The 14,801-nt window shown below is 42.1% G+C and overlaps 1 protein-coding gene across 1 annotated transcript in view; it reads left to right on the top strand.

The window, feature by feature from the left end:
• The window catches only part of epas1b (endothelial PAS domain protein 1b), a 160,640-nt gene that overhangs the window by 110,143 nt on the left and 35,696 nt on the right, over positions 1–14,801 (top strand). Inside the window, exons 3-6 of the mRNA XM_078557169.1 lie at positions 3,348–3,493; positions 6,454–6,538; positions 11,054–11,172; positions 14,447–14,649. Of these exons, the coding sequence (XP_078413295.1) occupies positions 3,348–3,493; positions 6,454–6,538; positions 11,054–11,172; positions 14,447–14,649 (553 nt within the window). The remainder of the gene's footprint in view (positions 1–3,347; positions 3,494–6,453; positions 6,539–11,053; positions 11,173–14,446; positions 14,650–14,801) is intronic.

Here is a 14,801-nt window from a genome sequence, read left to right as displayed (position 1 = left end):
TACTTTGACAGGGAAGAGGACCAAAAGGAATTGTTAGTGGGGGTAGATAAAGGGAAAGAGGTAGAAATGCAAGATCCTGAATTTGATTTTCCTCTAATCAAATTGGATAATGAGGGGTACTTGAAAATTTAAATATAAAATTGAGCTACCTTCCAGACAAGTGCCAAAGTGATTTGGAGAAGCTATTGCAGCCACACAAAGCTGTTTGTGGAAATAAGCAGGAGAGGGCACATTTAGCTATACATGACGTATGTGTAGAAGTTTCGTCTTTGATAAGGCAACTTCCTTGTAGATTAAATCTGGCAAAATTATCACAGGTAGAGAAAGAAATTGAATTCGTGCTTCAAAATGATGTCATTGAGTCTAGCTGCAGTAACTGGAGTTCACCTATTGTGCTGATAGTGAAACTGGATGGAACACAAAGACTGTGTTTGGACTATCGAAAGGTGAATGTGGTGACAAAAGCGGATTAATATCCTATACCATGGTTGGAAGATTGCGTTGAGAAAGTGCGATTGCATTGAGAAAGTAGAAATTTATCACAAAGATTGACTTGCTGAGAGGATATTGGCAAATAGCGTTATTGGAGAGAGCAAAGGAGATATCAGCTTTTGTGATGCCAGATTGACTGAACTATTAAAAAAGAACAAGAAGTTTCAATGGGCACAGGAGTATTAGAAGGTATTTGACAGTTTGAAAACTGTATTGACTACAACACCAGATTTGGCAGTACCCAATTGTGCCCAACAATTTAAGTTGGCCATTGACACAAGCAACATAGGCATTGGGACAAGAACATGATACTGGAATTGAGAAACCGATAGGGTATTTTTCACGGACGTTGAATGTACAACAGAGAAGGAGACTTTGTGTCTGGTGTTAGCATTTAGCATTTTGATATTTATGTGGCAAACAATTCGTCAGAGACAATTATTTATACAGACCATAATCCTTTAAAGTTTCTGGACAAATTTCAAGTCAAAAGTACAAGGCTCTTCAGATGGAGTTTCTTACTGCAACTATTTAATTTACAAATTATACATTTAGCTGGACGAGAAAATCTGATTGCAGATGAATTGTCAAGAGTTTTAAGCTTAAAGGGAAAATTGGACATTTCAAACCTGGACACTGGACTGGAATGATTTCTGTTGATACAAAGGATTTATATATATATATATATATTATGTTAATGCATGCATCTGGTAATGTAATAGTGTAATAAGTATAGGAGATAATGTAAGATGGGTTAAGAAAATCAAGCCGTCTTTTTAAATTATGACGATTCATTTTTCAATAAGGAGGGGGTGCCATGAAAATATAATCATTTTCATACTGTTTTGGGATTCATTGTAAAGTAGGAATAGGATGGTCTAGATAGTCTGTGTGTGTGTCCGTCTGTGTGTGGGGGACTTAATTGAATTAAAGACAGCTGTTTTGAAGGTTTTGATGTATCAGAAGAGAAGCTAGGTTTGAAATGCTAAATAAGCAAACATGACTGGAGTTTTAGAATGTGAGGTGTCAAGGAAAATTTGCATTTTTAGATAAGCCAGAGTAGTTTTAATTTGAAAAGAGATGAAATGTTACACTTAGCCAGAAGAAGCCAAACAGTGCATTTATTTTTCCCAATGCGTACTGATAAAATTGATACTATGAAAGATTTTTATTATTAGAAAGGTAAAGTCCAAAGACACATTGAAACAATGAAATTCGCATTCAAAGGGAAAAAATGCATAAAGGAGAGAAGAAGGCATTCTAAGATCTAACAAGTGTGAAAAGCCTCCAGCCTCTGTGTACCAAGCTGCTGCTTATGGGAACTGAAGCTGAGAGAATTCACTGTGAATATCCCTGTCTAGTGCTTTGCCCGGGTCTGTTGAAATTCATTTTGTTTTTACTGTTGCCTTAAAGGGCGTGTAAACTGGATGTCAGATTAATTAGGGGAGATTAATTAGCTAGGAGTTATCATTGGTATTAATTTGTAGACCTATGTATGTGCTTAAAATATTTTTTTTATTAATGTTTAATTTGTAAAAACCTCTATGACTCAGTAGACTTGTTACTACTGAACTCAAGGCGTGCATTTCGAAATAAAAATACAAATTGCAAAACAGTTGTAGCAGTTGTCTCAAGTTTCCCACTGGGATTTGAGCGGTTTAGCATTTACCATCCTCTGTGCCATAACATATAGTGAAGACTGATGCAAAATATCTGTTCAATTCATCTGCCATTTCCTTGTTTTCCATTATCAATTCTCCAGACTCACTTTCTATAGGACCAACACTCACTTTGTTAACTCGTTTCTTTTTTAAAATATTTATAGAAACTCTTCCTATTTGTTTTTATATTTCTGGCTATCTTTCGCTCGTACCCTAATTTTTCCCTCCTTATTAATCTTTTAGTCATCCTTTGCTGTTCCTTATATTCTGTCCAATCTTCTGCCTTCCACTTATCTTTGCACAATTATATATTTTTTCTTCAAATTGATACTATTTTTAAACTTTCTAGTTAACCACGGATGGTATGTCCACCCATTGAACTTTTTCTTACTGATTGGATATACATATACTTTGTGTGTTCTGAAATTGCCCCTTAAATGTTTGCACTGCATCTCTATTGACCGATCCCTTAACCTAATTTGCCAATTCACTTTAACCAGCTCTGCTTTCATGCCCTCAAAATTGCCCTTATTTAAGTTTAAAAACATAGTCTCGGGCCCACTCCTCTCTCCCTCAAGCTGAATGTAGAATTCACCGTATTGTGGTCACTGCTACCTAGGGACACTTTCATTATGAGATCATTAATTAATCCCACCTCGTTGTACAATACCAGGTCTAGTATATCCTGCTCTCTGGTTGGTTCCAGAACATGCTATTCTAAGAAACTATCCCGAGAACATTGTATGAACTCCTCATCTCGGCTACCTTTGCCCATCTGACTTTTCCAGTTTATATGTAGATTAAAATCTCCCATGATTATCGCCGTGCCTTTCTGACTTGTGCATTGTAGGTGGTGGACAGGCTTTGGGGAATCATGAAGTGAGTCAGACTAGCAAGGCAGCCTGCAAGGCATTGGGCTGACTCTTCAGTCCCACACATGTAAGTGGAAATCCAGCTCCAAGTTGGTGTGCAAAACCAAAGGTTTCCTTTGACTTGAATAACAGATGAAAATTTTAAAAGCAACTTTCAGCAACTTGATTTATTGATCCTATTTCTGCTTTTGTGAGTAGTGCTGTCATTTCTCTAGTCTTTGAGGTCAATTGCAAATTGTGGAAAAATGCACCTTGTAGAGTATAAAATGCACAAAAGAAGACGCCAATAGATTTACATATAGAGTGTTATTATTTATTACAGGAGGGCCAGAGACTGAAACTGAAACTGAAAAGCAGATGGATGCTTTGTACCTTAAAGCCCTGGAAGGATTTATCATGATGGCCACGCAGGATGGAGACATAATTTTCCTATCAGAAAATATTAGCAAGTACATGGGTCTTACACAGGTGAGTTAACAGCTAACAAAACTGTCAGTCTAAAAGTACATTAATAGTACAGAACAAAAATCGGGGTTTAAATCCTACACTTGGATGGAGTTGAGTGCAGATTACTATATTTAGTCTTATAGTTAGCATGTCTATTATATGCATATTACTATTAAAGTTTCTGTGCTGTTGCATCTGAACATGCCCTGCTGATGGAATTAACACAGTCAGCAAGAGGCAAATGTCCATCTGCCATGAAAGTGCAGCAGAATAAGACTGACTAATGTTAGATGTTAAACATCAAGGGGGTTTATTTTTGTGATGGATTATGCCATGTTCCTATGGTCACCACAGCTTTTTCACTGAAGTTTCAGAGGATAAGTGAGAAACTCCCTGTGGCAATTTCACTCAACCCCTCCCCTTTAAGATTTCATCCATTATGTTCAGCTGTTATTCCTGATCCTTTGGGGATTTTAAAGGCGAGTAAAAAAAATGCAAATAAATGGTACTCTTGTACTGACTAAGTTACACGGGTTAAAGTTCCTTTGAAATACAAGGCAATATTGTGTTTCTGCATTTGTAGCAACTTTTGGAGGAAGACAGAATCTCCATTGTTGGCAACTAGTAAAACATGCGTTTTATTTGTCTACAAGGCCAAAGGGATCAGTCTCAAATTGGTGGGAGTTTCCAATGCATGTCATGATGTTGTGACATTATGAGACACATTGGATTTTGTCAAGCAGAAATTTTGGATTTTGTAGTCAGCGGTGAAGGAAGGGTTCTCATCGCTGACCAGGATGTAAATCTCACTGAGAGATCTAGCGTGAGAATCTCAGCCCTAGCATCCTGCAATGGTACTGCGACTGATTGTGCTGTTCTTTACCAAGCATTCACGACGCAGAGCAACAGTGACTGTCCAGATTAATAAATGTGGAATTGAAAGCTAACCTCAGTAACAGTGCCATGAAACTATCTTCTATTATTGTAAAGACCCATCTGGCTCACTCATGTCCATTAGGGAAGGAAATCTACCATCCTTACCTGGCCTGGCCTACCTGTGACTCCAGACCCACAGAAATGTGCAGGAACTTTAACTTCCCTCTGAAGTGGCCTAGTGAGCCATTCAGTTGTACCAAAGTGCTACAGGTACCAGATGGACTGCAGTGGTTCAAGAAGGCAGCTTACCACCATCTTCTCAAGGGCAATTAGGAATCAGTGATGCCCACACACCATGAAAGAACAGAGTAAACAGCAAATCACATTAAAGAGTTATCATAGACCACACCTGCCACCGCCCCTCCCCCAAGCGCAAACTGAAAGAACTAGAATAAAATCACTTTCAAAATGTTTTTGTTGGGGAAAATTCTTTAATTTAAAATGGGACATGGATATGGGTGGAACCTAAAATATTCTAAGCAAAATTTTTTGAAATTATTTAAAAAATTTAGCTTAAAAGTAATTCAACATTTAAAAGCACTCCATGATTATAAAATTATTTTTTCAGGGTCATTTCTGTTGTTCATCAAATTTTATAAATCACTGGGCTGAATTTTGCCGTCGGCGAGCAGGGGGCGGGGCCCGCTCGCCAACGCGCAAAATGACGCAGGATGACGTCGGGGGGAGCTCCCAACGTCATCCCGCCCCATTTAAATCTTCAGGAAGGCGGGGGCACAGCGAAATCAGCTGCGGGCCCGCCGACCTGTCAATGGCCAATTGAGGCCATTGACAGGATCATTTAAACAATTAAAGGACCTGCCCATCGAACCTTAAGGTTGGTGGGCAGGCCAGGAACCCCAGCGGGAACTAGAAAAAACATGAAACCTCATCCACTGGTGGGATGTGGTTTGATGTAGGGTTTAAAAAACTTTAATAAAGTTTGAGTGAAATTTATTAACATGTCCCGTCTCGTGTGACATTGTCACATGAGGGGGACATGTTAAGGATTTTTAAATTTTTCTATTTTTAATGTTTGAAAAACTTTCAGTGATCTCCCTGAGGCAGCACTTAGCCTCAGGGAGATGTGCGCTCTTTCGTGCGCATGCGCAAAAGAGTGCACTCTCGCATTTGGGGAATCCCCCTGCCCGCACAGGAAGCACATAGCGCTTCCCGCCGGGCATCACACTGGGCGGGCCTTAATTCTGCCCACTAAGTTCAGTGATTGCCAGCTCTAGGAGAAGCCACAGAACAGCCTGTGCCAGAACTCTGAGTGACAGCTCACAACTTCAGGATTTCTGTTAACCTGCACATGCCCTGAAGTCAGTTTCAGATGGGTAATGACGGCGAAAGCTAACAGCTCATCATCAACGCCCTTCCTGACCCCCAGGTGCCCACCCCCACCCTTTAACTCTGGCCCAATGATTAGTGCAAATTTACCACAATACTACCATCTTGGAATGATCTTGATAAAGGCAGCACAGGTGGATTAGAATGAGATTCAGTGACTTTTCTTGTTGCAATTATAACTTGAAAACTTCCTTGGAGCTCCTCCCACTTTGAAGCCATAGTTTAGTTGAAAGTGCAGTAGAAACTCTGCTTTCACTCCTATCTTCCAGCATTGTATCAGGAGTAGCCTTAAGGAAATTCTGGCCTCTTGTGATGACAGGAATCAAAACTTTTGCAAGGATACAAACGTCCTAGGAGAAACAAGTGCACCAGTTTCAGTTCCAAGTAGAAACCTGCACATGGAGCACTTATGCAGTTAATTTCTCTCAATAAGACCATAAAGACAAATAGTACTGGTATAGCAGAAGGTTTCCTTTAACATGAGTGAATATAAGGAGATTCTAAACAGCATTGAAACTGTGCTGAATCAACTTGTTAGTACACACTATAATGGAAAATAATTACATCTTCAGTATGACCATTCCTTATTTTGAGCACAAGATTTGTTTTACCACCTTAAATTGAGTGTAATTCCTGAGTTTATTAATGACATTTAAATCTTGTTCTGCACAACTAATCTCAGGATTTGTTTGCAATAGGTGGAGTTGACTGGACACAGCATTTTTGATTTCACACATCCATGTGATCATGAGGAGATCAGAGAAAATTTGACTGTAAAAAATGGTAAGAAATATTGTTAGTTTTTGAATAATTATAATTTCCTCTTTTTCTCCCACCACTACTTATGCTTTCCCTGTTGGTTCCATATGCTGTGAATCACATGGGTGAACAAGCAATCATGTTCCATGTGTTTGCCACTCTTGTATAAGCCCCCATGGGTGGCTGAGAGCGGCTTGTTATGTCCCACCTTTAAGTTTCCCTCTCCTTTGGAGAAAGTATGATAATTCTTAATGGCCTCTGGCATACAGACTGATAGGGACATGTGGGGGTTTACGCCGAGATCATGCATCCTGCCATTCTACAGAGTGAAAACAAGAACCTTCTGCTTGGTATTTTAAAGTGCTGTGCTTGCTTCACAATTATTTTGTCTTGCTGAATAAAATTGAAGGGTTACCGATAACCACTCTGCCTAGGAAAAAACATCGTCTGTACCATTCATAATGTGGTAAAGTATCTATTGTGACACTACAAAATTGCTTTGTCCCATGAATCGTAAGAGGTAGGAAATCTACTTTGCCCGTATCAGCGACTTTTTAAGTTTTTCCATGCAAACATGTGCCTGCTCCTGAGGACCTCACATAAATATTAACACTCTCCGAAGGATTCTAGAAAGACAAAGTCTGCTATCAAACCAAAATCAGTGCAGAAGATATTTTATTAGTATATTTCAACAGAAAGTGTGGCAATAAATTAATAAATACGGAAAAATGTAGAAATCTGACATCAGATGAAGAAAATGTGGATAACCTTGGGAACTCCTTAAGATTCTGAGACCTTAGTTCAAAACTTGGAGACTAGCGCAGAGTTGTCAGTGACATCCAAGTGTGTGAGTGCAACAGTAAACTCAGTTCAGTTTCAAGTTTCCTTGCATGCTGCACATATCAAGTTTATAGGAGCAGTTGTGAGCTCAAGCTGAATATTACTTAGGCTCCTCTTAATTACAGTAGATAATGCAACTCCAGAAAGCCAACTCACACAGGACCCATTTTTCGTTGGCACATTTTCAAAAGTCAGTGGCCAAATTTATCTGTGCTTTTTTTAAAAATTCATTCATGGGATGTGGGCTTTGCTGGCTGGGCCAGCATTTATTGCCCATCCCTAGTTGCCCTTGAGAAGGTCCTGCAGCCAAAACAAGATTGTCAAATCTACTTGCCCACTTGTTCATGCTCATACTTCAGTTGAAACAATGGCTCTTCTCTATTATTGTATAATTGGGTAGAATTTTTTAAAAGCTGCACGTGGATTAGTACACAGATGTAATGAAAACATTAACATGAACAAGATAGAAGGGCCACTGTGCTGGCATGTTACTTAGAAACTGCTTCATTTGCAATACAGCCTGGGAGCAGAGCTGCTTAATTTTTGGGTGCCACAACTATCTTGTGTCTCCCTTTTCTGAAGCTACCTCATTGTAGAAATGGCACTTATTTATCAGCAGGAGGACCAAACAGTAAAGGATCAAATTGGCTTGAAATCTATAAAGGGTAGCTGTTAACATAACAAGAGTTGCCTTCAATCATTGTCATGCTTACTTTGAAATTAGCAGACGGATTGATAATAATAGATAGCTTTATAATTCCCAGGTTTTTTTGCATTATTCTTACTTGGGATGCGGGCATCGCTTGCAAAGCCCTTCCCAAAATGATAGCAGATTACAAACAAAACTAGTAACTATACGTTAGAAGTCTTGTTTTAGCTTATGGCACTTTAAATGTGTTGCTGGCAGGAAAAGATACTCACTTTGAATAACCTTTCTGACCTTCTTTAAGCCTGCTCCATCAATCATGTGTGTTCATTTTCCTAGGAAATAGTCTCTCTGTGCTGTTTTGAGAGCACCTCTGTGGCCATCCTTGTATATCTGCAGGCTTCAATGGAATGGCATTTATTTTATTCATTCGTAAGAACTTAAGCCAGCATTTATTGCCCATCCCTAAATGCCCTTGAGAAGATGGTGATGAGCCACCTTTTTGAACCATTGCAGTCCATCTGGTGTAGGTACACCTAGAATGCTGTTAGGGAGGGAGTTCCAGGATTTTGACCCAATGACAGTAAGAGGTAACAAGGAATGGTGATATTTCCAAGTCAGGATGGTGGGTGACTTGGAGAGAAACTTGCTGGTGGTGGTGTTCCATGTGTCTGCAGCCCTTGCCCTTCAGGGTGGTAGAAGTCACGGGTTTGGAAGATGCTATTGAAGGAGCCTTGGCTGTAGTGGATCTTGTACATGGTACTGCCACTGTACACTGGTGGAGGAAATGAATGTTTAAGGTGATGGATAGGGTAACCATTAAGTGGGCTGCTTTGTCCTACATGGTATCGAGCTTCTTGAGTGTTGTTGGAGCTGTACTGTTCACAGGAGACATACCAGTATTTGTATTTGCTCAAATTGTAGCTTGCCCTTATGCTGCTGCCTCTGTGTACAGGACCAAGCTATTGCAATAGGACTTCATTGAAAACACCTGTATGCAAAGACTTTAATTCCTGAAGGAGGCCATCACAAAATTTTGCACACCCTGCACTGAGACTCGGAAACCATTCCTAGTACAGGATGCTCTGGAATAACTGGGAAAGTAACAGCTGGGTTGAATTTCTATGTAGAAGGAACATTCCTAGCAATTGCAAGGTATCTCTGTCATATTTCCCAATCTTCAGTGCAGACTGTATTGAATAAAACATTGACGTATCTGTAACCACAACCAGTATTTCTTTGGAAAGAAACCAACAATATGAAAAAGTCCTTTGGGATTTCCTAGAGCATAGGACATTGATTGCATTCATGCTGCCATACATGTCTCTAACCCTGAGTGTTACTCAATTAATGAACAGAAGAGGCTATTACTTCATGAATGGAGCATATATTCTACAAATCTATACAGGAGGGTGGCCTAAACTCAGTGCTCTTGTGCTGAGCCTGTGGGCAACAGATTACACCAACCTCCAACTCCACCCACACTTTCTCCCCTGTATTTGTGCTCTGTATTTCATACTGCTGCAACTCTTTAACTGGACCCCATAAAATGTATGGGCATAGTGAAACATGGCATGTCTGTGCATTTGGAAAGTAGATCAAAAGTTACGGAAAGGTTTGGCATTGGCCCCCTTTTAACGCTGCACTCTGTTTACTTGAGGTGCTTTTGCATTGCATTTGAGAGTTGCCAACTCTGGCTGGACATAGTGTGGGAGTTGCCAATTCTGGCTGGCCATACTGTGGGAGTTGTCACATGACTTCCTATCTTCAATTGCCCCTCCCCCAGACCCCTGCCATTGGTCTCTCAGCCAGGCTGAGAGCAGCAGAGCCCAGGGCTGCCCCACTCATCTAGGCTGAGGCGCTCACTGTATTTCAGGCTCAGCCCCGCTTCTGCCTCACACCCCACCTAGAACAGGCAGACTTTCAGCAAGAACTAACCCTGCAGTGCAGCGCAGCGCTACCCAGCTGCACTCCTTTAATCTCAGAAGTGCTGCAGCTGGCAAGGAGACCCAAAGCAATCCCCAGGATCCAGAGAGAAAGCGGCGGGCGGGCCGGTGGGGACCAGAATCTTTACTGTAAGCAGGACCGGTGCTCTGCGAACGTCTGGCAGCCATCAGCCCCCCAGACAAAAATTCCAGCTGTCTGCAAACCCCATCCACTCATTCACTCTATATTTATTAACATTTCACTTATCCCAACTCTCCCAGATTGCTTTTAACGGTCACAGGAGATAGATGCTGGTTCCATTAGACTCCTGGCTAATCCAGGAGGGTTGGCAACCCTAGAGACAACCATTGCATTATGCAAAGCACATGCATATTTACTTTGGTAATCTTGCCTGGGTCCAGCAAATCTTCATCTGTTCCCAGTTTCTGGCTATAAGTGAGACAGCGTTAACTTTTGCCATGACTTCCATTGCAGGCTGCTCTGGCAGTACTTTTTGACAGGAGAGTGGCCTTGACCTCCCGAAATATCAGTCCTTCTGTGCAACACCTCTTAAAGCAACATCAACAGACTGAACCTTGAAATGGTACTGCTCTGCTTCTGCATGTTTTCTGAAGTTCCAGCCACTTCTCTTTTAAAATCTGCTGGTGCTAGTTAACCTGGTCTCCTGACCTCTGGTGCTCCCACAACATTGAAACATTATTTAAATAGCCAACTTCATGTCAGAGTGTGAGATCAGCTCAGTGGATTGCAGATACAATTATTACGGAAAGGCCAGTGAACCTGGTGCAGCTGAGCCCTGTTTGCATTATCTGCTCCAGAGAGTCCCAGAATCACAGCTAAATGAGGCCATCTGGCAGGAAACTGCTCAATAGCTTAAATCACGGATGAAGTTTATAATTAAAAAAGCCACAACCTGCACAGTCTAACTGTCCTATTAATCTGAATTTAAAACCTCAATTTTTTTTTCCAGCTTCTGAGCTGCTAATGTTTTGGCTGAAGGTGGGGGCGAAAGAGGGAGAAGTATGTAAGAAAAGTGACGAAGAGATGTTTGATAGCAATGTTGAAAATAAATATCATGAAGGCTAATTATCCTTGTTTGTCTATAGCCCCAGGCTTTGGAAAGAAACACAGAGATATGAACACAGAACGTGACTTCTTCATGAGAATGAAATGTACTGTGACAAACCGCGGAAGAACTGTCAACCTCAAATCTGCCACCTGGAAGGTGAGAAACCAGAAGTAAAAATTCAGTAAGCTACATTTGGTGGTTTTCTCAATATGCCTTAGAGGTCAAAAGTTCATTTCCTGTGTAAAAAGAATTTTGCTAATCAATGAAGATTTTTTTCTCAAAATAATATTTTAGTATGTCAAAGCTAAAGTAATATTTTAAGATTATGATAGTGAAATAATTTTGAGGGGACTGTAGCCAAATGAAGTATCCATTAGCAGTTTGAGCAGCAAAGAATCCTGTGGTCACAAACTGGACAAAAGGTTTGATCCCTACACCTGAATGGGAAGGCCTAAGGTGCACCTAATATTGGGCCTTAGGCTTCATTGAAATGAGAAAAGGCAGAGAGGTTTTAAGTCTGGGTCTGCTGCATCACTACCAGTGACTTTCAGGTAGGCTGTTAAAGGGGAACTGATTGGGATGGCAGCAGCCAGAAAAGAGAGGCAATCAAGGTAGTGGGAGCAATTAGGATATCAGGATGGTGGGGGTGGGGGCAGGGAAGTGAGCAGTGGCCTGCAGTGAAACTAGGGCTGCCAACTGCGATTAAATGTATTCCTGGAGGTTTCATCACATGACTTGTCCACATGCTCCAGCCATCCATTGGCTAACACTTCCATCCTTGTGACGCACTACCTTCCTATGCCAATTGATGAGCAAAAATACACATTACCTGATTGGGTAATGCTTGCCAAACAACCTTCTTTCCCCCGCTCCCCCCCCCCTCCAGCCATTTTCACTATTTTTATATCTGGTAAAGAGAAATGTTCAAAGAAAATGACAAAAAAATCTTTCTTAATGTCCCTATGATTTTTCTCCAGGGTTGCACACAGCAGTATCCTGGAGATTGATCTTCAATTCCTGGAGACTCCAGGCCAATCCTGGAGGGTTGGCAACCCTAATTGAAATGTGGTTCTAATGTGAAGCCGGGAGGCGGGCTTCTGCACCCCCCAGCTCCACATTCAGGAAAATAATCTTTACAAACTTACCTTGTTGGCTGTGCCCTGCATGGGTCACTTTAAAGACGTCTGGCCTGATGCCATTTAGGTCAACCCAATTTTCATAGGCGGCTCCAAACAGGCATTAGGCCCCTTATCTACACATACAAAAGCCCTAATGCCAATTTCAAGAGAGGATCTTACACGTCTTTTGTTTTAGCCTACATCAATATGATGAGTGGAGATGACACAAGAGATGATGCAACTTTATCACCATGTCCTTAATAAAGTGAAGCCTCCTGAGGCACTGCTCCTGGCTCATCCCAACGTAGCACTGGTGCTTCCAGAAGATCCTCTTGGGGTGGGGCTTTTTTCTCCCTCTTCGCTGGGATTCCCCTCTCTGTCTTCTCCTCTGCCTGACCTGCTAATGTTGCAGAGCACGTGGCACTGCAACTACTGCTCTCATACATATCAAAAGCTCTGTAATTCTCTCACTCTTTCTGTGGTCAGCAAAATATTTCAAACTCCTCCATTATCTCACCACAGTGCATCCGCCAACTTTGCTATGCAGACCTACCTCCATGTTAGTAGCACGGGAGGTGCAGCTGACCGGTTCTTGCCTGGATCGTGCGACGTCAGGCGACTGGAGTGATGTGCAGCTGAGTCCCGTGTGTGTGCTCAAAGAGGTTGAAAGGTGACATCATGAAGCCGCGGTAGTCAATGGGCTGGTGCAATGCCCAACTATGAACATTGGCCATAAAAACAAAAAAATAAAAACATTGGCCAACGGATGTACATGGAATGCCTTTCTTATTTGCTCCTGAAACAGCAACTGATAGCAATCAAGATGGGTCCTGTTATACAGCTCTTTAAAGGGCTGCTTGACTTAGGTATGCTCAGGCAAAATTGGTGATTGCCTTGAAGGATGCCCTCAAGAAGGCCCTCCAGACCTTAAAAGGTGTGAGTCTGGACTGCACTAGCTTGACATGGTCTGGGCTGGCTGGCTAAGACGCACCAGAAAGGGCACTAGGTGAAGTTGTAGTTGTGGAAGCACGAATGCTGTCATCCTGAGAGAGGACAGCAGGTTTGTACTCCATGGTGCCACTGCTACTTCCACCAGCACTCCTCGTCATCCACTAGAGCACAGGTAGTTGGACTGCTGTGAGAGTCTGCGTGACCTGTCCAATACTGAGATCTGCAATCGTAATGGCAGTTGAATGTTCTTGGATGGCAGCAGACTGAGCCCGCATGTCAGCAGCCACAAATCTCATGACCACTGATGTGAGCTTCCAGTGCAGCACAAATACATCCGCTGGGCTCCACTCGAGCTGACCTATCCCCTTGTCCTGACTGCAGTCCACTCATATCCGGTAACTAACAACTTGCAGAACCCAACCTATTCTAGCCTTTAAGATACTCACTGTGCCTCTCCTCCTCTTTCTCCTCCTGCTTCAGGAGGGTTTAAGCAGCAGGCAGTTGCTGGATATCTGAAACTACAAGAGCATAAGGGAAGGGCAGGGTAAGGGAATGGGAGATGGGAGGAAATTAGGAGGTCCACAGTTGTTCCATCTGCAGTTTCAATTGCATGGCACCATTTTGGATGAGCATGAGTAGAGTGAGTGGGGAGCATGCATAAGCTAGCAACTTACCTTTGTCCAGGATGGACTCCACTGCACTGGATGCCAGTAGCTCCTTAGTACCGTGGCCCGTGATTCAAAGAACCATTCCCTCCAGGGCACTGAAGCTATGCATAGGTCTTCCTCCAGCTTTCTCTCCTGCTGTGGGATACCTTCTCCTGCAAGAGAGAGGGCAGAATGTAATTGACTGCAAGTCAGTGTGTTTGGATGATGCCTAACATAGTTGAATAGATGGAGTTATGTAGAGGCAGTGGGAGGCGAGTATGAGGCTGGCATGCTTCACAGGGGTGTGTGTGGGTGATTTGTAGTGTTAGGATGTTAGGGGTAAATCCTGAGGGCCAGCTGTGGGGCTGGGTGAATGATGAGGGTCTGGTGCATTGAGCAATGTAAAAGGTGGGTGGGGTGGTGGGTGTGAGATGCAATGTGCAGATGCATTCACTCACCTTGACCACCTGAGTGAGGTCATTAAACATTCTTTGGCACTGCTGCCAGGTCCATGCCTGCTACACCCTGGGCATCGACTACCCTTGCCACATGTTCCCACTACCATCTCACCCTGAAGGGGTTCTTTTACATCTGCGGTTCCTCCAACAGGGAGTTAATGCCTTCAAGAGAAGAGGGGAGAAAATAGTGCCAAAATGACATAGTATGGGGAAAAGATCCAAATCAGTTTTAAATTTTCTATTTTGCTTTGTTAAGGTGTTGCACTGCACCGGCCACATCAAAATATACAATGCCTGCCAGGCTCACACACTGTGTGGATACAAGGAGCCGCCTCTGACTTGCTTGATCATGATGTGCGAGCCAATTCAACATCCATCTAATATTGATGTTCCACTGGACAGCAAGACATTCCTGAGCCGCCACAGCATGGATATGAAATTTACCTACTGTGACGAGAGGTACAGTGATTTTTTTAAATGATAAAATCAAATCAGTAAATGGCCTTGAGTTCTTCACTGCATTTAGCATTTTCTTTTTTTAAGAAGCTCGGGAGGCTCTGACCTAAATACAGAACTGATAAATTAATTCACCACAAACAAATACCTGAAGC

The sequence above is a fragment of the Cetorhinus maximus genome, chromosome 14, assembly GCF_964194155.1.
Source record: "Cetorhinus maximus chromosome 14, sCetMax3.hap1.1, whole genome shotgun sequence".
NCBI lineage: Eukaryota > Metazoa > Chordata > Chondrichthyes > Lamniformes > Cetorhinidae > Cetorhinus > Cetorhinus maximus.
Note: the sequence above shows the minus strand (reverse complement) of the source record. Positions and strands in the feature narration are given on the sequence as shown.